General features: G+C 39.2%; 2 protein-coding genes across 2 annotated transcripts in view; both read left to right on the top strand.

Annotated features, from left to right (window-relative positions):
• Positions 1-24,439, top strand: part of LOC128615528 (NACHT, LRR and PYD domains-containing protein 12-like) — a 298,796-nt gene that overhangs the window by 62,186 nt on the left and 212,171 nt on the right. The window contains exons 12-14 of the mRNA XM_053637702.1: positions 1,001-1,174; positions 2,654-2,827; positions 3,364-3,537. Coding sequence (XP_053493677.1) covers positions 1,001-1,174; positions 2,654-2,827; positions 3,364-3,537 — 522 coding nt within the window. The remainder of the gene's footprint in view (positions 1-1,000; positions 1,175-2,653; positions 2,828-3,363; positions 3,538-24,439) is intronic.
• Positions 20,174-23,351, top strand: LOC128615546 (ADP-ribosylation factor-binding protein GGA3-like). Its single transcript, XM_053637733.1, has 5 exons — positions 20,174-20,289; positions 21,116-21,306; positions 22,609-22,778; positions 22,988-23,098; positions 23,240-23,351. The coding sequence occupies exons 1-5, from the start codon at positions 20,234-20,236 to the stop codon at positions 23,348-23,350; spliced, it is 639 nt and encodes a 212-aa protein (XP_053493708.1). The 5' UTR covers positions 20,174-20,233; the 3' UTR covers position 23,351.

The raw sequence follows: 24,439 nt of genomic DNA, 5'->3' as shown, positions 1-24,439 counted from the left end.
GCGAGGCGAGGTGGAAATATTCTGATCAATACGTATTATGAACGAGATAAGATAATGGTCTGAGACAACTTCAGACTGCGGAAAAATTACAATATTTTCTCTATTTAATCCGTCTGTTAGTATGAGGTTAAGAGTGTGACCACCATTATGAGTAGGTCCGATTACGTTCTGATTATCCCCTACTGAATCTAAGATGGACACAACCGCTGTTCTCAGAGGGTCTTCCGGGTTATCAAAATGAATATTAAAATCACAGACGATTAATGCTTTATCTACAGACACAACCAGGTCTGAGAGAAAGTCTGCAAATTCACTAAGAAATTCAGTATATGGCCCGGGGGTCTGTAAATAATAATTAGAGGAATTGACTTATTTTTTGTGGCTACATAAGTTATACCGGTATAAAGAATTTTAAAAGAATTAAATTTATGACTAGGTTTGTGTGTGACGCCTAGATTTAGACTATGGATGAGACCAACACCTCCTCCTCTACCAGCTGAACGAGGCTGATGTACATAACTGTATCCAGGATTTATCATTATAATGGTTAAGTCTATGGGTTACTGATCAGAAGGTTGAGCCCTTGAGCAAGGCCCTTAACCCTATCTGCTCCAGGGGGCGCTGTATCATGTCTGATCCTGCGCTCTGACTCCAACTTCCTAACAAGCTGGAAATGTGAAGAAAAGAATTTGACTGTGCTGTAATGTATATGTGATAAATAAAGACGACTTCTTATGTATAAATGTACACACACTCAGGAGCACGAGTAGAATACGAATGAACAGGATTTTCATGAACACCAAATTTCTTGTGTAAACGCTCGTACAAACGATTTACACACAAACCCGTTCATATCCAGTTTTATAAATGAGGGACATTGTTAATTAGAATAAACAGATGATATTAAATCCTCATGTCATTCTGAATAATAAAATCCCACACGTCATCTTTAAAGTAATGAAAATGTGTTGATGAAGAGTGTGTCATTGTGTCTCTGCAGGTTATGGAGGTGTGATGTCTCAGTTGAAGGCTGTGCTGCTCTGACTTCAGCTCTGAGATCAAACCCCTCACACCTGAGAGACCTGAATCTGTCTATAAATAATCTAGGAGACTCAGGAGTGAAGAGTGTCTCTGCTGTACTGGAGAATCCTCTCTGTAAACTGGAGATACTGGGGTAAGATCATCTCTCTGAGAGTCACATGACCTGCTCCTCAGTAAGACACATTCTCTAATAGTGAGACTGAAGCAGAGGTTTTAGGTTCATCATCAATGTCCTGAGGAGGAAGATTGTTTCTTTTCACTGCACACTGATGATCTGTCACAGAGTCTTTGGGTCAGATGTACGTATGTGAGAAGTTGCAGCACAAAACGTGACTTGATGCGACTGCAATGTGTCTAAAATTACTGTGAAATTTACTACAACACTGTAACTAATCACACAAACTGCAGCTCAGACACAAACTAAATACACTGTGTGTGATGCAGGGTTTAAATGCAGCAGGGAAACGGTGCAAATGATCTCAAAATATAGAATTTATCAATTAAAATGAGAAGTTAATGTCATAGAACTTAACACATCAATACATTTTATGTGTAAAACATTCAATAAATCATTTTGAAGCTAAAATGGAGTCAGTATGAAAAGGGTTGCCAGATCTGCTTTACAGAATCAGCCCAATGGACTTCACTGTAAATTTATCAGTCTCATACTTACTTACTTTTTTCCCTCTGGGGAACACAGACCACTGACAACCTTCCACCATCTTTCACAGTTGTTCTCTAACCTCTCCAGTTGTTTTCACTCCTTTAGACCTATCAACACCCAAAGTATTATTTTAATGACTTTGGGGGTCATTTATCGATCTTTTAGTAAAGTTGTGTGTAAATGTGTGCGTGAGTCAAACCCAGCTCGAATTTTCCACCGGATTTACAAAAGTCTCTGAAAGTCTGATTTTCTTCGTACTCGCTTTAATGATTAGTTTTATTTGTCTTTATTTATGGGTTTGTATTGGCTCACTTTTAAAATATTTTAAAATAAACTCCAATAATATAAAACATCTGGTTTTCACAAATGTTCTCAGTGGTGCTCTTAGTCCCTGATCTAGTGAACTAGCATGAGGATGTGTTTTTGATAGAAACTCCAGAGCACTTCTATAAGTCTCTCTGGATAAAGGAGTCTGCTAAACGCTGTAAACATGTTCAAAATAAACAGTTTAAACTCAACAGAATAGTTTAGATATAAAATTGCAGTATTCCATGCAAATGATATGATTTGAAGTTGATCAAGTCAAGGTTTACATTCGTTAGTCTGGGGCTCAAGCTGGAATTGTGAAGAAAAGAATTTGACTGTGCTGTAATATATATGTGATAAATAAAGACTACTTCTTATGTATAAATGTACACACACTCAGGAGCACGAGTAGAATACGAATGAACAGGATTTTCATGAATACCAAATTTCTTGTGTAAACGCTCGTACAAACGATTTACACACAAACCCGTTCATATCCAGTTTTATAAATGAGGCACATTGTTAATTAGAATAAACAGATGATATTAAATCCTCATGTCATTCTGAATAATAAAATCCCACACATCATCTTTAAAGTAATGAAAATGTGTTGATGAAGAGTGTGTCATTGTGTCTCTGCAGGTTGTGGAATTGTGGTGTCTCAGATGAAGGCTGTGCTGCTCTGACTTCAGCTCTGAGATCAAACCCCTCACACCTGAGAGAACTGCATCTGTCTGAGAATAAACTAGGAAACTCAGGAGTGAAGAGTGTCTCTGCTGTACTGGAGAATCCTCTCTGTAAACTGGAGAAACTGGGGTAAGATCATCTCTCTGAGAGTCACATGATTTTGTCCTGTTAGTGAGGATTCTTTCAGTACGTCTGTGTCTAGCTGCTATGAACCGTGTTGCCAGGTCTGTGTAACAGAAGCAGCCGAATAGACAAGCAGTATTAAAGTTATGCAGTTTTCCTCAGTAATGAAAACACACACACACACACACCGTATGAACTAAAATACATTTAAAAATACGTCAAAACATTAAGTGTTTCATCATAAATAAGGAGTGATTTTTAAATGATTTCACTTTGATGATAATAAAACAGGGTTAATGTTCTTCCAAGTCAATGGAATGTGTGTAAAATAACAAACAAACACATTCTGCATAAATAAAACAGTCAGACTTGTTCTTGTCAGTACTGAATAATCCATTTAAACATTCAGTCTCTCTCTCTCTCTCACACACACACACACACACACACACACACACACACACACACACTAATTTCAAGAAACACAAAGTATGTCTTGATGTTCATAAACTGAGAGAGTGAAGAGTGTCATTGTGTCTCTGCAGGTTGTGGAATTGTGGTGTCTCAGGTGAAGGCTGTGCTGCTCTGACTTCAGCTCTGAGATCAAACCCCTCACACCTGAGAGACCTGAATCTGTCTGATAATAAACTAGGAGACTCAGGAGTGAAGAGTCTCTCTGCTGTACTGGAGAATCCTCTCTGTAAACTGGAGAAACTGTGGTAAGATCATCTCTCTGAGAGTCACATGACCTGCTCCTCAGTAAGACACATTCTCTAATAGTGAGACTGAAGCAGAGGTTTTAGGTTCATCATCAATGTCCTGAGGAGGAAGATTGTTTCTTTTCACTGCACACTGATGATCTGTCACAGAGTCTTTGGGTCAGATGTACATATGTGAGAAGCTGCAGCACAAACCGTGACTTGATGCGACTGCAATGTGTCTAAAATTACTGTGAAATTTACTACAACACTGTAACTAATCACACAAACTGCAGCTCAGACACAAACTAAATACACTGTGTGTGATGCAGGGTTTAAATGCAGCAGGGAAATGGTGCGAATGATCTCAAAATATAGAATTTATCAATTAAAATGAGATGTTAATGTTATAGAATTGAAAAGGTAAAAACAAAAAAATGGAACATTTGATTTTTAAATAAAAATGGAGTCACTATGAAGAGGGTTGCCAGATCTGCTTACAGAATCAGCCCAATGGACTTCACTGTAAATTTATCAGTCTCGTACTTACTTACTTTTTTCCCTCTGGGGAACACAGACCACTGACGACCTTCCACCATCTTTCACAGTTCCAGTATTCTCAGATCCGTTTCAGGCCTCATTCATACGTGGAAATAAATCTGATATGAATCGGATACGTGCATTTGCGTCTGCCATGTAATCAGACAGATCGGATATTCCCCTGTCACTGCGAGCCGTATGTCATTGAAAAAGCGACAGTGGCGAATGACGTCAACTCAGGTGGACACCAACCGTGAAAACACAACTCTCAACAAGGGCTCTCTTCTTTTTTCTCCGCTTAAGAGTCCGGTGTTTTGCTGATCTTTAAATACTGTGTGGAAAACAAAAGCTTGTATTATATTTCCGTTGCAGCATTTTTAGTTCCTTTTCGGCCTAAGATTCAGGTGACGTCTACCTCGGGTTGTTTCACGAAGTGTATAGTGTAAATGCAGATATCGGGTATGGGTCACTTTTAAAAGAAGATGTAAGCGGGTCGTCAAGACCTGCAGAGTAAATGCAGCCAAAAGTCGCTCTGGATAAAGGAGTCTGCTAAACACTGTAAACATGTTAAAAATAAACAGTTTAAACTCAACAGGATATTCCAGATATAAAAGTACAGTAATCCATGCAAATAATAAGTTAAGGCAAAATTATTCAATTAAATTTTATTTATATAGTGCTTTTTACAATAGACATTGTCTCAAAGCAGCTTTACAGAAATATATAAACACTGTTTACACATATTAAAAGTGCGAATTTATTCCAAGTGAACAAGCCGGTGGCAAGGAAAAACTCGCTAAGATGTTAAGAGGAAGAGACCTTGAGAGGAACCCGACTCAGAAGGGGAACCCGTCCTCATCTGGGGAACAACAGATAGTGTGAAAAAGTTCATTATGGTTTTATATGAAGTCTGTTTGGCCTTAGAAGCAGCCGTAGTCCCAGCAATCTGGAATTGGAGTAGATGAGAGCTCCATCCAGAGGCAGGACATCCGAAACGGATCAGGCAGGTCCGGAGAGCAGAGAGGATCAGGATCTCTAGTATCTCCATAAATTTGTGTGGGGCTCGGCGAAAGGAGAGAGGGAGAAAAAAGATAATTATGACTGTGAAGTAGTAGAACAGAATCTAGTCAGGGTAGGCTTGAGTAAACAAGTACGTTTTAATCCTAGACTTAAACACTGAGACTGTGTCTGAGTCCCGAACACTAATAGGAAGACTGTTCCATAACTGTGGGGCTCTATAAGAGAAAGCTCTTCCCCCTGCTGTAGCCTTCGCTATTCGAGGTACCAACAAATAGCCTGCATCTTTTGATCTAAGTAGGCGTGGCGGATCATAGAAAACCAAAAGGTCGCTTAGATATTGTGATGCGAGACCGTTTAGTGCTTTATAGGTCAATAATAGTATTTTATAATCAATGCGAGATTTCACTGGGAGCCAATGCAGTGTGGATAAGATCGGGGTGATCGGGGTATTTTTTATCTTAGAAATATTTCTGAGATGAAAGAAGACTATCCTAGTAATATTATCTACATGAGCATCAAATGATAGACTGGAGTCAATAATCACTCCAAGGTCTTTTACTGCTGCACATGATGAAACAGAAAGACCATCCAGAGTTACTGTGTGATCAGAAAGATTACTTCTAGCGTCACGTGGTCTTAATACGAGTTCTTCTGTCTTATCAGAATTAAGTAAAAGGAAGTTAGTTAACATCCATCGTCTAATGTCCTTTACACAATCCTCAACTTTACTAAGCTGCTGTCTGTCCTCTGCCTTCGCTGAAACATACAGCTGTGCATCATCAGCATAACAGTGGAAGCTAATTCCATGTTTACGAATAATTTGACCTAGAGGTAGCGTATATAAAGTAAAAAGCAGTGGGCCTAAAACAGAACCTGGTGGAACACCAAATTTAACCTCGGTCTGTGTGGAGAAGTCTCCATTTACATCTACAAACTGATACCGATCGGTCAGATAAGACCTGAGCCAGGAGAGGACTGTTCCCTTAATGCCAACAACATTTTCTAATCTATCAAGGAGAATAGTATGATCTATAGTATCAAAAGCTGCTCTAAGGTCGAGTAACACAAGCAGCGAGACACAACCCTGATCAGAGGTCAATAGAAGGTCATTTACTACTTTAACCAGCGCTGTCTCTGTGCTATGATGAGGTCTAAATCCTGACTGATACATTTCATGAATGTTGTTCCGATGTAAGTACGAGCATAACTGCTGTGCTACAACCTTTTCTAAGATCTTGGAGATGAAGGGGAGATGTGATATCGGTCTATAGCTTGACAGTTGAGAGGGGTCAAGGTCAGGTTTTTTAATCAGGGGTTTAATAACTGCTAATTTAAGTGATTTAGGTACATAGCCAGTGCTAAGGGAAGAATTGATTATATTTAAAAGCGGTTCAGTTACTCCAGGACAAATCTGTTTAAAGAAACATGTAGGTACAGGATCTAGTATACAAGTTGATGAATTGGCTGAAGAGATTAATGAAGCTAGTTCGGTCTCTCTAAGGGGAGTAAAACATTCTAAACCTTGATCTGATATTGCTATATTATCATCTACAGGGTTAGTTATAATACTGTCTGGTTTTAATTTAATAGCCTGAATTTCACATCTAATATTTTCAACTTTACCAATGAAAAATCCATGAAATCTTCACTGCTATGTAATGATTGAGTGTTTCTCTCTGTAGTGGTTTTATTCCTAGTTAGTTTTGCTACTGTGTTGAATAGAAATCTAGAATAGTTTTTGTTGTCTCCTATTAAGGTGGAGAGAGAGACTTTTCTAGCATCACTAAGAGATTGTCTATAGTTCAGTAGACTCTCCTTCCATGCTGTTTGAAATATCACCAGTTTGGTTTTGGTCATTTACGTTCTAATTGTCGAGTGGTCTGTTTTAAGGTTTGCGTTTGATCATTATACCAGGGTGCTAGTTTTTTCTCTAATTTTCTTTTAGTGGAGCCACTCTATCCAGCGTGTAGCGGAGTGTTGACTCTAAGCATTCAGTCTCCTGATCGAGTTCCCTGGGATCAGACGGTGATCCAAATCTAATTGATGTCTCTGTGAGGTTATTGATGAAGCTCGGTGCAGTAGCTGATGTGAAAGTAGGTTTTACGCGGTAGCGAGGCGAGGTGGAAATATTATGATCAATACGTATTATGAACGAGATAAGATAATGGTCTGAGACAACTTCAGACTGCGGAAAAATTACAATATTTTCTCTATTTAATCCATCTGTTAGTATGAGGTCAAGAGTGTGACCACCATTATGAGTAGGTCCGATTACGTTCTGATTATCCCCTACTGAATCTAAGATGGACACAACCGCTGTTCTCAGAGGGTCTTCTGGGTTATCAAAATGAATATTAAAATCACAGACGATTAATGCTTTATCTACAGACACAACCAGGTCTGAGAGAAAGTCTGCAAATTCACTAAGAAATTCAGTATATGGCCCGGGGGTCTGTAAATAATATTTAGAGGAATTGACTTATTTTTTGTGGCTACATAAGTTATACCGGTATAAAGAATTTTAAAAGAATTAAATTTATGACTAGGTTTGTGTGTGACGCCTAGATTTAGACTATGGATGAGACCAACACCTCCTCCTCTACCAGCTGAACGAGGCTGATGTACATAACTGTATCCAGGATTTATCATTATAATGGTTAAGGCTATGGGTTACTGATCAGAAGGTTGGGCCCATGAGCAAGGCCCTTAATCCTATCTGCTCCAGGGGCGCTGTATCATGTCTGATCCTGCACTCTGACTCCAACTTCCTAACAAGCTGGAAATGTGAAGAAAAGAATTTGACTGTGCTGTAATGTATATGTGATAAATAAAGACTTCTTCTTATGTATAAATGTACACACACTCAGGAGCACGAGTAGAATACGAATGAACAGGATTTTCATGAATAGCAAATTTCTTGTGTAAACGCTCGTACAAACGATTTACACACAAACCCGTTCATATCCAGTTTTATAAATGAGGCACATTGTTAATTAGAATAAACAGATGATATTAAATCCTCATGTCATTCTGAATAATAAAATCCCACACATCATCTTTAAAGTAATGAAAATGTGTTGATGAAGAGTGTGTCATTGTGTCTCTGCAGGTTATGGAGGTGTGGTGTCTCAGATGAAGACTGTGCTGCTCTGACTTCAGCTCTGAGATCAAACCCCTCACACCTGAGAGACCTGAATCTGTCTATAAATAATCTAGGAGACTCAGGAGTGAAGAGTCTCTCTGCTGGACTGGAGAATCCTCTCTGTAAACTGGAGATACTGGGGTAAGATCATCTCTCTGAGAGTCACATGACCTGCTCCTCAGTAAGACACATTCTCTAATAGTGAGACTGAAGCAGAGGTTTTAGGTTCATCATCAATGTCCTGAGGAGGAAGATTGTTTCTTTTCACTGCACACTGATGATCTGTCACAGAGTCTTTGGGTCGGATGTACGTATGTGAGAAGTTGCAGCACAAAACGTGACTTGATGCGACTGCAATGTGTCTAAAATTACTGTGAAATTTACTACAACACTGTAACTAATCACACAAACTGCAGCTCAGACACAAACTAAATACACTATGTGTGATGCAGGGTTTAAATGCAGCAGGGAAACGGTGCAAATGATCTCAAAATATAGAATTTATCAATTAAAATGAGAAGTTAATGTCATAGAACTTAACACATCAATACATTTTATGTGTAAAACATTCAATAAATCATTTTGAAGCTAAAATGGAGTCAGTATGAAAAGGGTTGCCAGATCTGCTTTACAGAATCAGCCCAATGGACTTCACTGTAAATTTATCAGTCTCATACTTACTTACTTTTTCCCTCTGGGGAACACAGACCACTGACGACCTTCCACCATCTTTCACAGTTGTTCTCTAACTTCTCCAGTTGTTTTCACTCATTTAGACCTATCAACACCCAAAGTATTATTTTAATGACTTTGGGGTCATTTATCGATCTTTTAGTAAAGTTGTGTGTAAATGTTTGCATGAGTCAAACCCAGCTCGAATTTTCCACCGGATTTACAAAAGTCTCTGAAAGTCTGATTTTCTTCGTACTCGCTTTAATGATTAGTTTTATTTGTCTTTATTTATGGGTTTGTATTGGCTCACTTTTTAATATTCTTTAATAAACTCCAATATTATAAAACATCTGGTTTTCACAAATGTTGTCAGTGGTGCACTTAGTCCCTGATCTAGTGAACTAGCATGAGGATGTGTTTTTGATAGAAACTCCAAAGAACTTCTATAAGTCTCTCTGGATAAAGGAGTCTGCTAAACGCTGTAAACATGTTAAAAATAAACTATTTAAACTCAACTGGATATTATATAAAATTACAATATATAGTTTATACAACATTTCATTAATCCATGCAAATGATATGATTTGAAGTTGATCAAGTCAAGGTTTACATTCGTTAGTCTGGGGCTCAAGCTGGGAAATGTGAAGAAAAGAATTTGACTGTGCTGTAATGTATATGTGATAAATAAAGACTTCTTATGTATAAATGTACACACACTCAGGAGCACGAGTAGAATACGAATGAACAGGATTTTCATGAACACCAAATTTCTTGTGTAAACGCTCGTACAAACGATTTACACACAAACCCGTTCATATCCAGTTATATAAATGAGGCACATTGTTAATTAGAATAAACAGATGATATTAAATCCTCATGTCATTCTGAATAATAAAATCCCACACATCATCTTTAAAGTAATGAAAATGTGTTGATGAAGAGTGTGTCATTGTGTCTCTGCAGGTTGCGGAATTGTGGTGTCTCAGATGAAGGCTGTGCTGCTTTGACTTCAGCTCTGAGATCAAACCCCTCACACCTGAGAGAACTGCATCTGTCTGAGAATAAACTAGGAGACTCAGGAGTGAAGAGTGTCTCTGCTGTACTGGAGAATCCTCTCTGTAAACTGGAGAAACTGGGGTAAGATCATCTCTCTGAGAGTCACATGATTTTGTCCTATTAGTGAGGATTCTTTCAGTACGTCTGTGTCTAGCTGCTATGAACCGTGTTGCCAGGTCTGTGTAACAGAAGCAGCCGAATAGACAAGCAGTATTAAAGTTATGCAGTTTTCCTCAGTAATGAAAACACACACACACACACACCGTATGAACTAAAATACATTTAAAAATACGTCAAAACATTAAGTGTTTCATCATAAATAAGGAGTGATTTTTAAATGATTTCACTTTGATGATAATAAAACAGGGTCTAATGTTCTTCCAAGTCACTGGAATGTGTGTAAAATAACAGACAAACACATTCTGTATAATAAAACAGTCAGACTTGTTCTTGTCAGTACAGAATAATCCTTTTAAACATTCAGTATCTCTCTCTCTCTCTCACACACACACACACACACACACACACACACACACACACACACTCACTCACTCACTCATTTCAAGATACACAAAGTATGTCTTGATGTTCAGAAACTGAGAGAGTGAAGAGTGTGTCATTGTGTCTCTGCAGGTTGTGGGATTGTGGTGTCTCAGATGAAGGCTGTGCTGCTCTGACTTCAGCTCTGAGATCAAACCCCTCATACCTGAGAAAACTGAATCTGTCTGGGAATAAAATAGGAGACTCAGGAGTGAAGAGTCTCTCTGCTCTGAAGAATGATGAACATTACAAACTACAGACACTGAGGTGAGTAATGATATTTTTTAGATAAACACTGAAACAAATTAAAAGACTGAGCATTATTTTGTACATTATTTTGTACATTAGTATTATTTTGTACATTAATTTGAGTTGCAGTAAATATCAGATGATCAGATACTGGGTTAAAATTGTACTATATTCTATTTAATCAGACTTTTTCTAACAATGAGCTTTAATGCTGTTTGGTGTTGATTTAAAATTGATGTGAAAGCAGAAGACAGGGAGTCAGACAGAGTCTACAAAATGTCAGCACTGAGTGCATGAGAGTGATTGTAGATGAACACCTCGTCTCCTTGTGACACCCTGCTATCTCTGACTTCATACTGCTGCTTTTGTCTGAATAAGATGATCTCGGCTTCTCCCTGTTTCTGATCAGCAGCAGATTTTCTTCTCCACTCTCATAAAAGCGAATTAAAATCATCATCTTTGATGCCACACTGCTACAAATATTTAATTTAAGGAGTCACTTTACTCTGACACTCCTTCCAGCACTCCACCTCCACACCGTGTCTTCTGTCATTCCTGTGAAGTTCCCCTCCGCTTGTTCTTAACGTCTGCACTTAAATACACGTGTAGAACAAGAGATAAAACACACAGCAGTGATCACTGTTTTAAAAATAAAGCTCTACAGCCTGTGATTGTATAAGAGCAGTGATGTGATGGTAAATATCTGCTCATGTTCCTGTTAGATCTTGTGGAAGTTCTCATCTGTTCTAGCTAAATGTTCTAACAAGTGTATTCTATAAGAATGAAGAAATGTTGAATGATTATGAACAGGAGATAATAATGTTTTCCTTGCAGCAGAGATGATTACATGCTGTTGATCATGAAGTACCACAGTCTAGTTTTAGGTTATTAATTCAGATATCTGTCTTTTACATTTTAATAGACTACACAGATCTCTGCACTGAGTAGAACGACCTGTGATCCCTGGACAACATTATCCTCAATCCCAATGAAAACCTGAGGGATTATTTGGAACAGCAGGTGAAAAACCACACGAACTCCAGCTGAACCCAGTCAGTGGAAGACGGAACTGAAATGGACAGGAACAGTTTCATGACATTGGTGGGATTCTCACCTGACAGGATCAGCATCTGAGGAGTTTATGTGAAGAAGCCCCTAGGAGACTCACTACAAGTCACATTTATCACTCTGTCCTTTAGTTGGTGTTTAATATAGTGTAGATCTTTTGGTTACAGGATCAGATCTAATCTGTTCCTTATTTTCTCTGATATCTGATCCCCATTTGTTTGCTAGTATCAGCTGATCATACCCGTATGGGATCAGTGCCATCTCTATTACTTAAGTATACACTACTTGCAATATTTTCCATAAATGTATCAGTTGAATACAGAATATTTTGAAGAAGTGAATATATAAGTACAATATAATTATATAATACGATGTTATTATTGGTGCTGTATAAAATTAGTTCATGTATTTAACATGAATTTTTGTGTTCTATTGTGCGGTATTTCAGGTGTAATGCTTAAGAGATTGAGAGGGAAACACACAGATCTGGAGAAATGCAACAGTTTTTGCAAAAATTAATAAGAAAAGTATCTTTTTATTAAATGTCAAAACATTTCATTCATTCGGTTTTATATACAGTACAGTGAGATAATGTGAGGGCTTTGTGTGAATTAACATAACTGCAGTGTGTGTGTGTGTGTGTTTATGCCTCGACTGTTCCCTCCTTCATGATGGCCAGCGCCAGGTTAAGCTCCAGCTTTGTGGACTTGACATTATCATCCTGAAACACACACACACCATTTCATATCCTGTATACCACAGAGATTATTCAGATCTGGATTCTGATTGGTCAGAAGGTGTTGATTAGTTTTCTGTAACAGCAGCTCTGACAGTAGTGCAGCTGTGAGTCCCAGGTCTATATTAATGCTCTGGTTCTGATACGTTATCGTTTCTATAGTAACATGGAAGTGAATTTGTGCCAGATGTACCGAACATAACTTTTTAAGAAATGAACAAAAATATACAATGATAAAGAAGAAAAAAACTCAAACTGAAAACAGTGAACTCTGTCAGAGATTGAACATGTTCTTCAAATAAACAGCGTTCTTTGTGAACTGCTTTCTCAGCTTCCTTTTCACTAATCACTGTTTATGAACACGCATCATCCACTGTGAAAATGACTTCAAGTGTCAGAAAAGTATATTTTCATCTCACTGCCCCATCATTTACACTTCAGTTTGTGCTGAACATTACATTAAGAGTGAAATAAACGATTTATCACACAATCACAACTGAAAAACCTGATAAAAAAAGAGCAAATGGCGTGGATTTTAAGATTGTGTGTGTCTGTGTGTGTGTGTGTGTGTGTGTGTGTGTGCGTGTGTGTGTGTGTGTGTTGCACATGTGCTAGATGCTCTGGTTTAAGCTCGCTGTTGTCAGAGGTCAGCTCTTCCAGACAAAACATGAGTTCATAGGTCTGATCCACTGAAAAGATCACCTACACACACACACACACACACACACACACACACACACACACACACACACACACCAGGGATTATAATTCTATATACATGTCAACATCACCCTGGAAATAAAGTGGGAAGACAGGAAAGACTCCATTGTCCAGTGTTTCACGCAGTTACACTGCACCAGAGATCAACTGAGACAGATTAGCGTTAGAATCTGCAGTGTGTACAGTTATTTTCATTAGGAAGAATAAATCCTCAGACATGGTGTTCCTGAGCTGTTAGGAGTCATCATCATAATTAGACCTGCTCAAGTTTGATTCCCGTCACACGCAGTCATGGATACATGACACACAATGTGCTTCTTCCCCAAAGTGTTCACACAAAGTCTGAAGCACACAATTGTACAGAAAGTCTCTGAATGTTCTTATGTGAAACACTTACAACAGCAATAATTGTTTACCAGAAGGTGTTAATCCTACAAATCCGGCATCTAATCATCAGCAGTTTTTAATAAACTTAATGTATTTATTTATTTCAAACATATACATCGAACATGTTTGAGCGTCTGCAAAAGTTTGAATAAGACCCTCATAGACATAAAAAATAATCTGATCCAGTTTTCTGTTCACACTTTAAACCCAGGATTGACTTTCCCAGTATTTTCCCAGCACACGTGCACAACCCCATCATCATCAACTGCAGGGAAAACAAGTGGATAAAGCTGAGTGCAGTGTGTGTGTGTGTGTGTGTGTGTGTGTGTGTGTGTGTGTGTGTGTGAGTGAGTGAGTGTGAGAGAGAGAGAGCGATCTTTGCTGTCATGAGGGAGAGCAGGAGCTTTGCTGCCTCGGTGAACTTCTTTTCTCCGTACAGCCGGTGGAACTCACGGTACTTCCCTACACACACATACACGCATCTGTGTTACAATGTTTCTGAGGAGCTTCTATTGACTTGTGGACTAATGTATCTAAATAAATCCATACTGGTGCACAAACACAGCTGTCGCCTTAACTTCAGTAACTAAAACGTCATCTGGCTCTTTTAATTTGTCCAATAGAAGTCTTTTTTTTTTGCAAGCTCCAATATAATACCCGTTAGACCACACAGACTTTGGTATGGCTCGTGTCCACTCGCTAGTTCGCAGTGAAACCTGGCACATCCATGCTGTGTAGATGTCGATCGATTAATCAGCACTGAAAACCAGCCGCTTTTTCTATCCACATCAAAAAGAACAAATCCACACCAGTAGTTTTCCGGGTTGCGTCCCCCTTTGGGAGCCGCTGAGAAAGGTCCGCTGTCATTACAAGAGTGCCCTCTAGAGGCGAAATAAAACCCATCACTGACTTTTTTTTTCGTTATTTGAAGTGTTTTTTATTCATTTTGGACGTCTCTATTGTTATTTGTTATTTGGAGTGTTACTCTTTGGTTCAGTTTGATGTACATCTTATGTAATTTTATATTTTTAATAGTTAATATATTAATATTTATATTTTATTTCATTTAAAAACAGTACAGTACATTTTCCTGGTACTGTTTATTATTGTAATAAAGTTCAGCAATATTTAACTTTCACTTTTATGTCTTCATTCAGTATCAATTTAAAAACTATCGGTCGATTCATCGGTTATCGGCAGGTACTGCTGATCTTAGTTATTGGTATCGGTAGCATTCATTATCGGTCGTCCTCTAACATTCTGTTTAGCCAATCAGGCGATTGATTCTCCTTTAAATATAATACAGGGGTCCTTATTGTTTTTGTTATTTCAGGTAATGATGAAACATAACTAAACCATTTAAACCATAAATAATAAAAATAGCAGTGTCATATCAAATTAAAACACTGATTTAATTATCTGTCATTTCTGAGATGCGTTGATGTATCTTGAAGAGAAGCTCTGTAATGGCTACATCATTAATAATGTACCCTTTTATTAGATTTATATAAATAATGAGACCAAAAAAAGTGATTTCCAGGTGCAATGCTAAGGTTTTTAAAACAGATAGAGAACTGAGGAACATGTTTTATACACACACACACACACACACACACACACACACACACAGTAAGCACCGAGGAATGTGAGTCTGTCGCTGAGGAGCATGGCGGGTCCAAGATTATCGATCAGATCCAGATCAGAGAATGAGCCGCGTGTGCAGTAATCCTGCAGAAACCTGCACAGCACATGCAGCACATCATAAATATTAAATAGATTTTTTAAAAGCATTTAATTATTATAATGTTGAGGAGTGATATACAGTCGGGTCCATAAGTCTTTGGACACTGACACAATTTTGTCATTTTGCACCTGTACACCACCACAGTGGATTTGAAATGAAGCAATCAAGACGTGACTGAAGTGTAGAGTTACAACTTTAATTTAAGGGGTTTAACAAAAATATTGCAGCAACCGTTTAGGAGTTCAAACCATTTTTTGCAGAGCTCACTCTGCTCCACATCACTAAGTGATGGATGCAACCAGAGCAGCTCAGCACGGTGGTAGTCGCAGGGAGGGTCACCATGGACCGGCTCCTGAGAACCGCCTCACCAACTCCTCACCTTGGGACAAGCCCATGCCGACCGCGACGAGCCCATTCTGACTGACTCGCCCCCATCATCTTCCCGGGCCAACAAACCCTGGTTAGCCAGCTGCACCATCCACACCCAGCCACAAGCGCCCATCGTCACTGTAGAAGTAGGCAGCATGCCCATCCCAACCCTCCTCCATTGGAGGAGCACAGTTACACCTGGCCGGTGATCTTACCGTGTGCTGCCACAGTGTGCGGGAGCCTCTCGGTGTCCTGTATGCGCGGAGATGTCGCCGAGGTCTGGGTTGGGATCGTAGGGATGAGTCGCTGTTACAGGTGGGGCTTGTGCTGGAACTTCTGGTGTCACTACTCCTGGGGAGAGACTGGCTAGGCTTCCCAGCAGTCCCAGCCAGTCGCACAGAGATAGCACGACTCAACTGCCGGTGGAGACGACCATGACGGAGCTTGCCCCGGGTATGGGCCACCTACCCCGCCCAAGAGGAGGACATAGCCGACCTGGTTTACCCGATTGGAAACACTGGTCTAGTGTATGAATTTTAGGTATGAATTTTAAGGTAATATCGTCTCAAATGGATCACTATTGGTTTTTTACTAACGAGAAGTATAAGCCACTTCCTAGTCAGTGGCACATGACGTCATACGCATGTAATGTGACACCGCAAAGTTTAGCCTAATACCCAGAGTCACAGACAGTGTCTTTCTTCAGTTTACTGTTCATGTCACCATTACCTTTTATTCCCAACAAGACCTCAGTCTCCATCAGACGGAGGAGTAATTGTCAAGTGACTGAGGAAGAAAGTCCTCTAAGGCAGAGAAGAATTTTATATTAAACACCGCGGAGATCAAACTGTGCTGCACGAGCAAAAACTTCTGTTTGTATCCAAAATGCTCCGCTGTGTGTAAGGGGCAGGGATCGAAAAACATCAATCGGCCAACTAATCGATTATGAAAATAATCGTTAGTTGCAGCTCTAATATATACACATCAAACTATTTAAAACTAGATAAATTGAAAAGCTGCTTAAATGTTGTTCCTCAGATGTACCCCAACTCCACACCATACTGTTCAGAGTGCTTTTGCTTTTATTAAAGATTCCTGTTTTGGTGACACTTTACAATAAGCTCTCATTCGTTAATGTATTAACTGACACGAACTAACAATGAGCAATACATTTGTTACAGTATTTATTCATCTTTGTTCATATTAGTGAATAAAAATACAGTCGTTCGTGGTTTGTTCACGTTAGTTCACAGTGCATTAACTAATGTTAACAAACACAGCTTTTGATTTTAATAACGTATGTGTAAATGTTGAAATGAAGATGAATAAATGCTGTAGAAGTATTGTTCATTCTTACCTCATGTTAACTAAAGTAGTTACAAAATGTTAACTAATGAAACCTTATTGTAAAGTGTTACCCGTACTTTTATTACATTAAGCTAGATGTTTACGTACTTACTTAATATTGTAATACTCAATATCGTGTTTATATTAAACTTAATACCTGTTATTTTTTGTGACATATAAAACTAAAGTCTTAACACATGGTTTTGTTTTTAAATAAACAATTTGTAAATCGTTGCTAGTTAAAAAATGTTCATGTTTAAATGCATCATTTAAATATGAATGTAAATTTCTTTCATTTATATTTGAATGTAGTAATGTATAAAGGTGGAAAGATAATTCCAATAAAGATATGTATTTGTACATAAATTCAGGCTGAATCAATGTTCTGCACAGTCTACATCCAACTGTGACCTTAGGAATAAGTTGCCTGTCAGACATATTAATGTACTGTGAAGCGTTCAAGTAAGAAATAATTCAGAAACTGAATAATCAAATGTATTATTTCTTGAATGTTTCTGTTAGACATGAAATGAAAAAAATGCAAAGTACTGATTAGGCGGTACTAAATGAAGAAAAAGCTCTTTAAGAAAAATAACAATTTACACTGATCAGCCTGTTCAAAAGTTTACATCCCCCTGGCTCTTAATCTATCGTGTTGGCTTCTCGAGCGTCAGTGAATATTTGCACCTTATGTGATAGTCGTGTACGAGTCCCTCAGTCGTCCTCAGTGTGAAAAGATGGGTCTCAACATCATATAGTCACTGTTGGAAAGGACTCAAATATGCAGAAGATGCTGGAAAAGTAAAGAATGTGCAGGACCTGGAGGATTTTTCTGAAGAACAGGACAAACAAGGGACTCGTGAACAACTCTCACAAAACATAAACACAGTCGCTGATCATCCGGGTAACGACACACGGGATTAATAATCAAGGGTGTGTAAACTTTTGAACTGGGTCATTTTTTTTTTATAAATTCAGCTGTAATCTTGTCTTGTGGACTATATGTAAACATCTGTTATGTAAAATAGCTTCTTCAGGACAGGACTAAATAAACAACAACATGGGATTTTATGATCCATCTTATTTTGTTAACAGTATTAAGATTTAGCAGATTCTGCAGGGGGTATGCAAACTTTTGGGCGCAACTGTATATATCAATTTAGTGTAAGCATAACATTTTCAATCAGAATTTTCAAATATTTAAGTGACATACCAATATTTTAAAGTGATCTTGGTCTGTTTCTCCAAATACATGGGAACACTTTAGAAGACTCGGATTCACTGGAGTTATTGATTGTGCTGCATTTTAAATTCTGGTCACTTTGGACCTACAGAGCTGAGATACTCTTCTGAAATGATTTGTATTCAGCAGCACAATGCAAGTCAGACCAGTGCGGTAAGGCATGAGGGTGAATGAAGAGAGAGATGTATTTGTTGGGACAACTGTTCTTTAATTGTGCTTTCACACCAGTATTTTTGGTGTTTGACATCATAAACATTTCACCCCTTTTCTGTGACGTATGCCAAACAATTTGTGTCCGTAGTGACAATATTGGGTTACATGTTTGTAGTCTTGTCCATATTTATAGTCTCATTTGTTTACATTTTATCAAGCTTGTATTATTATATCTTTATCCTTTTTGAGAAGATAAGAAATTTGGGTTTACAGATTATTCTGAAAATATTTTGATGGGAATATTATATTTCCATCCATTATTAAGCATGAAACTGTTCTTCTTTATAATTATGATGATTATTTTGGTTAAAATAAAATCTTATGTTGCAGCCTGACCAACAGTGTGTCGGTTTAAATGGTGGGTGTAGAATTTGATGTAGCCCAAGTTTACATGAGGATGTATGTCTTACCTGTATCTTTTTCATTTTTCTTTTCCAGCAGTTTCAGCATCGGACTCGTTTCCATCCTTTTTGGCCTCTCCTTCACTTGCTGTTTGGAAATCATCCCTTGCATCTGATTCAGCAACTGTCATTCTGCATTTCTGTTTCGTGGCTTACATTTTGAACCCTTAGCAATAATAAAAGTTTTCCATTTGTGCATTCAAGTTTGTTTTTCCTTGATTTAATGATCTTGTGTGGGTATTTGCTACGTGACAATTGTTTATTTCACAGTACTTCATATGTGGGAGTATGAAAGACTCTGCTACTTATAAACATTGTGTCATATTAATTACAGTTTTTAATCAGTTAATATATAACTGCACAAAGGTGGATTCTTTCACTATTGCATGAATATGTGCTCTGTGATTTAGATTATGAAGCACACAGTAAATTGACAGTATTTAAATGTCAGTAATGGTGGGGAAAATGATTTAATGAAAAAAAATGACAAGGTGTCAGATCTTTTTATTCATTTTAAATACAGTAGAATTATTATAGTACAAATATAAGCAGGTTTAGTTGGATCTTTGTAATATAATCAGTAATGGATCAATATAAAGGCCATGTTTTACAGAATATTGAATAGTTTCTAAACCAATATTAAGAAAATTATTTGTTCCATAGTAGCTATGAATTATTTTTATTAGCAAAACCATAGCAACCACAAATGTTTTTTCTTTCTTTCTATTTTTATTATGGTTTATTTGCACTGAAACCTTAGTCATGTCAATCTGCAAAAAACAAAACAAAACCATGGTTTCTGCATAAAATCCATGATCAAAGTTAATTTAAGGGATGTTTTTAAGGAATAACCACATTCCTTTAGGTTAAATCCATGGCTTTGTCTGCAGGCGAACGTTATAAACCAGACCAAATGTGGACCTAAGTGGACGTTCGCCACGTCCGGGGGACGTCCCCTGTTTGCTGGGATGGCGTCTCACGTGGAGTTACTGAATGCTGAGGAAGAATTGTTGTGTTTGTTGATGATGTTTGTTTTTTAATACACTTCACTAAAACCCACGGTATGAAAAAAAGAGCAAAGAATTATATAAGAATCTTATAAAACCCAGTAAAGCTTGAGATTATTACTTGTCACATTACAACAAAATAAAGCTATAAATATGAGAACATGTATAAAACTGAACCGCCTCATTTTGTTTTATTAATTTCAGGGACCGTGTTTCCTCCTGCGCACACTTCAGGCCACCCCACACACCCCACACACCCTGACATGGTGACTCAGGGGCTGCAGGATCTCGCCATGCTGAACCTGGGAGAGGTGCAGAGGTGAGACACTGCTCCTACGTTTCTCCATCATGGTGCTGTTCTAGATAAAAAGACAGAGTTCTGAAACAATAGTGCATTCTGGGTAGTAAATACATTGTGTAAGAAGAGGTTCGCTAAAAGCAATTTAAGGGGCAGCGGTGGCTTGACGGTTAAGGCTCTGGGTTACTGACCGGAAGGTTGGGGGTTCAAGCCCCAGCACTGCCAAGCCCCCACTGTTGGGCCATTGAGCAAGGCCCTTAACCCTCTCTGCTTCAGGGGGCGCTGTATCATGACTGACCCTGCGCTCTGACCCCGACTTCCTGACATGCTTGGGTATGTGAAGAGAACAATTTCACTGTGCATGTGTATATGTGATTAATAAAGACTCCTCATCATTAATTTCCAAATCTGTTCTTATAGAGTTGTCTAGAAACGTTTCAACGCGTGAATTCTATAAATAATAATATCATTTTTTATAAGTGTCTTTTCTTATCTGAAGTGTAAAGGTTGGTGTGGTGGTAAACAGAGCATGAGCTTGTCTTGAATAAATGACATGGTGAGTGTGTGAGGTGACGAACCACAGACTGCTGTATTTAGCGTCTGAAACTAGTACGTCAGCTCTGGTCCACAGTGTTTAACACGTCAGTGAGTCAAGAGAGCATCGCCGTGGCCCTGTGTGCTTATATACAGGAGCTAGCTGATTATTAAACTGTTAGAATACTCTTTAGTGCTGTAGGATGGGGTTTGGGATGTAGCTCATCACTTTGTGTGTGTGTGTGTGTGTGTGTGTGTGTGTGTGTGCGCACGTTTGACTGGTGCCATTTTCTTATTGTTTTTTGGTGTGTAGTGTCTCGGGTCAGCCCGTCATGGCCACCGGTGTTGGTTTGGGTTTCGGCGTTTCCTCCTCTCTCTCCTCCTCCAACCCATTTATCAGCTCCAGCATGCCCGGCTCGCCCCTGCGCTCTCTACAGGGAAACCCCGTGCACTCTGAGGCATCCCTCAGCAACCTACATGTTCCCCTGGACTCCATCAAAACCAGTCAGTATAACCAGTACAACCCACTCTACATAATCTCTCTCTCACACACACACACACACACACACAGATTTGCAGATCAGCCCTGATTGCTGGAACTATCTCCATTTTATTGTGTTATTTGGAGTGTTTTTTGGATTCATTTTGGATGTTTGTTTGTTTACTTCAATATTTACTAATAGTTCATATATATTAATATTTCTATATTTATTACATGTTAAACAGTACAGTACATTTTCATGGTGCAGTCAGTACTGTTTATTTTTGTAATGAAGTTCAGGAATATTTTACTTTGAGTGTTAAGTTTTCATTCAGGATCAGATTTAAGAACTATCGGTTGATTCATCAGTTATCGGTATGGGTAAAATCCACAAACGCTCTACCTCTCTCTCTCTGTCTCTCTATCTCTGTCTGTCTCTCTCTCTCTCTCCTTCTCTCTCTCTCTCTCTCTCTCTCTCTGTATCTCTCTCTCTCTCTCTCTCTCTCTCTCCCTCTCTCTCTCTCTGTATCTCTCTCTCTCTCTCTCTCTCTCTCTCTCTCTCTCTCTCTCTCTCTGTATCTCTCTCTCTCTCTCTCTCTCTCTCTCTCTCTCTCTCCATGTCTGTACTTGGGTAAAATGCATAACGTCTCTTAACTGGCGGATTCTGATTATTGATAAGGGACAGTTAGTGGTGTTATGAAACAGGTCCAGCAGTATCTAAGCTGAAAATCATTAGAAGATCATGTGGACACTTTTATCCCAAAGTATCCAAGACGATAAAGACTGAAAACACTTTGCCAGTCAGAAATAGGGGATTGTGTTATTGTTCCAGTCTGAAGGTGGAAAGTGTGCTTTTCCCCTGTCTGAATGTATGGATTGAAGTTCTGTCTCAGTTAAAAGGTGGGAAGTACAGTCTGATAATGGTGATTTCCCCCCAGTTGGAATGTAGGGTATTGTGTTTTTTCACTCCACAGCAATTATAGTCTATATATTAAACAGTCATTTCTATACATGAAATGTCAGAGATGAGGTTTATTCCGAGTCAGACGGTGGGAATGATGTTTTTATGAGGGGAAAGGGGGGTAGATGTTCATAGGCTGTTTTTCTGTCATTTCTTAAGGAGCTGAAACACACAGGGCATTAATTATTGTTTAACCTGGACTGTGTTTTAAATGTTTTAAAATCAAACGCTTCGGGTTACTTTACATTCTGTGAAAGGGTTCAGCTGAACACAATTCTGTGAGAAAGGGACGAGTTTAATTTAATCAGTGTAATGAGACTGGTTATAGAGGTGTGTGTGTGTGTGTGTGTGTGTGTGTGTATAGGTAAGACTCTTCCTGTGACTGCGTACGATAAAGACGGAGTGCGCGTCCTCCTGCACTTCGGCTCTGAGTGTCCTCCCGGGAGACCCGACGTCCTCGTCATCGTGGTGTCCATGCTGAACACGGCTCCTCTCGCAGTGAAGAACATCGAGCTACAGGCCGCAGTGCCGAAGGTCTCTCACACACACACACACACACACACACACACACACACACACACACACACACACACACACACACACACACACACACACACACACACACACACACTCCCCCCAAGATGACTTCATGACGCATACAATCCGTAGTTTATCTCAGGATACACACTGAGGAGACACTTCTGCAGCTTTATACTGAGATGAATTTTTTCTCTCTTTCTCAGTCCATGAAAGTGAAGCTTCAGAGTCCGTCAGGAGCCGAGCTGGCGCCCTTTAACCCCGTCCTGCCCCCTTCCTCCATCACACAGGTCATGCTTCTCGCTAACCCGCTTAAGGTGAGACACTGAGACACACACACACACACACACCAGATACATTATAGCTTTCTTCTTGCTATTTGGAGCCACAGTGCAGTGTGTTTATTGCTGCTTTTGCCCGTGTGTGTGTGTGTGTGTGTGTGTGTGTGTGTGTTTCAGGAGAAGGTGCGTCTGCGCTATAAGCTGATGTTCCTCCTCGGTGAGAGACAGTACTGTGAAGTGGGTGAGCTGGATCAGTTTCCTCCACCAGAGAGATGGGGAAACCTGTAGAGCTAACACACACACACACACACACACACACACACACTGATGGTAAGGTCAGGTGACAGAGGTCTGAACTCTGAGATCACTGTAAGCCCTGATTCGGACATGTGTAAGAAAACTCCGGGTTTATTTATTGATTTGTTTGTACTTTATTAAAGCTGTAAATGATGAGGGTTATCAAGGGTCCAAGTTAGCTTCTAGTCGCTTCGAGCTACAGCGCTAACGCTAACACTGAGATTCCACACTGCACATGTGGACTCCAGATCTTCTGTGAAAAGGAAATCGCCGCTACTGCACTCTCGGTCTCTCTTCTGTGTACGCGCGTGTGTGTGTGTGTGTGTGTGTGTGTGTGTGTTACACAACACCGAGTGTGTAGTGCTCTACATGTACTGTAAACACACGCCCTTGTGCGCTGGACATTCTGGTATCTAGCAAAAACCAAAAAATTTAAAAACATGTTTCTTTTTTTACGGAGCGATAACAAGCGACGAGTGAGATTATTAACAGTCGTGACCTGCCCACAAGACGCAAACTCACCAGGAACCTGTCGCTTGCTAGCGTGAACTCTGCCTCAGACACGAGCGAGTCAAAGCGCTGAGGTGATTTTTTACATTCTGCTGAATTCTGTTGAACTTAAAGCTGCAGTACTGAACTTTTGCCTCTCTATCGCCATCTCTGTTTGAAACGGGAAACGCGATACCTAGCTGAATCAAGCGAACACGTGTGCTAATGTTAGCTGGTTACATACTGAGCCACTGAAATGTCTTAAATGTTCAGCTAATAAAAGCCATGTCTGTGTCAGTCTTCAGTCCCTTCAGATCTCGGAGCTTTCACCACGTCTCAAAAGCCATGCTGATATTTATTCTGGTTTCAGCACGGGCTCTGTCGCGTTCCCCTTTTCACTGCATTCTCTCCAGTTCGAGGTTCCTTGGTTTTGACAGCAGCTGATTCCCCAGATGTGACTGATGATTGTGTTTAGAACGATCCAGATTAAAGCAGCCGTCTAGATGACCGGTTTCAATTCTAAGCAACTGTTGTAAGGAAAAGCTACAAACACTCCACCTTCCTCAGCCCCCACACACGTGATATAGTATC

Source organism: Ictalurus furcatus, chromosome 12, assembly GCF_023375685.1.
Source record: "Ictalurus furcatus strain D&B chromosome 12, Billie_1.0, whole genome shotgun sequence".
Lineage (NCBI taxonomy): Eukaryota > Metazoa > Chordata > Actinopteri > Siluriformes > Ictaluridae > Ictalurus > Ictalurus furcatus.
This window is presented reverse-complemented; position numbering and strand designations above follow the sequence as displayed.

Coding starts and splice junctions, on each gene's coding strand:
- LOC128615546 (XM_053637733.1), top strand. CDS start 20,234: ATGGTGACTCAGGGGCTGCAGGATCTCGCCATGCTGAACCTGGGAGAG. Junction 20,290..21,115: donor AACCTGGGAGAGGTGCAGAG/GTGAGACACTGC, acceptor TTTGGTGTGTAG/TGTCTCGGGTCAGCCCGTCA. Junction 23,099..23,239: donor TTCTCGCTAACCCGCTTAAG/GTGAGACACTGA, acceptor TGTGTGTTTCAG/GAGAAGGTGCGTCTGCGCTA.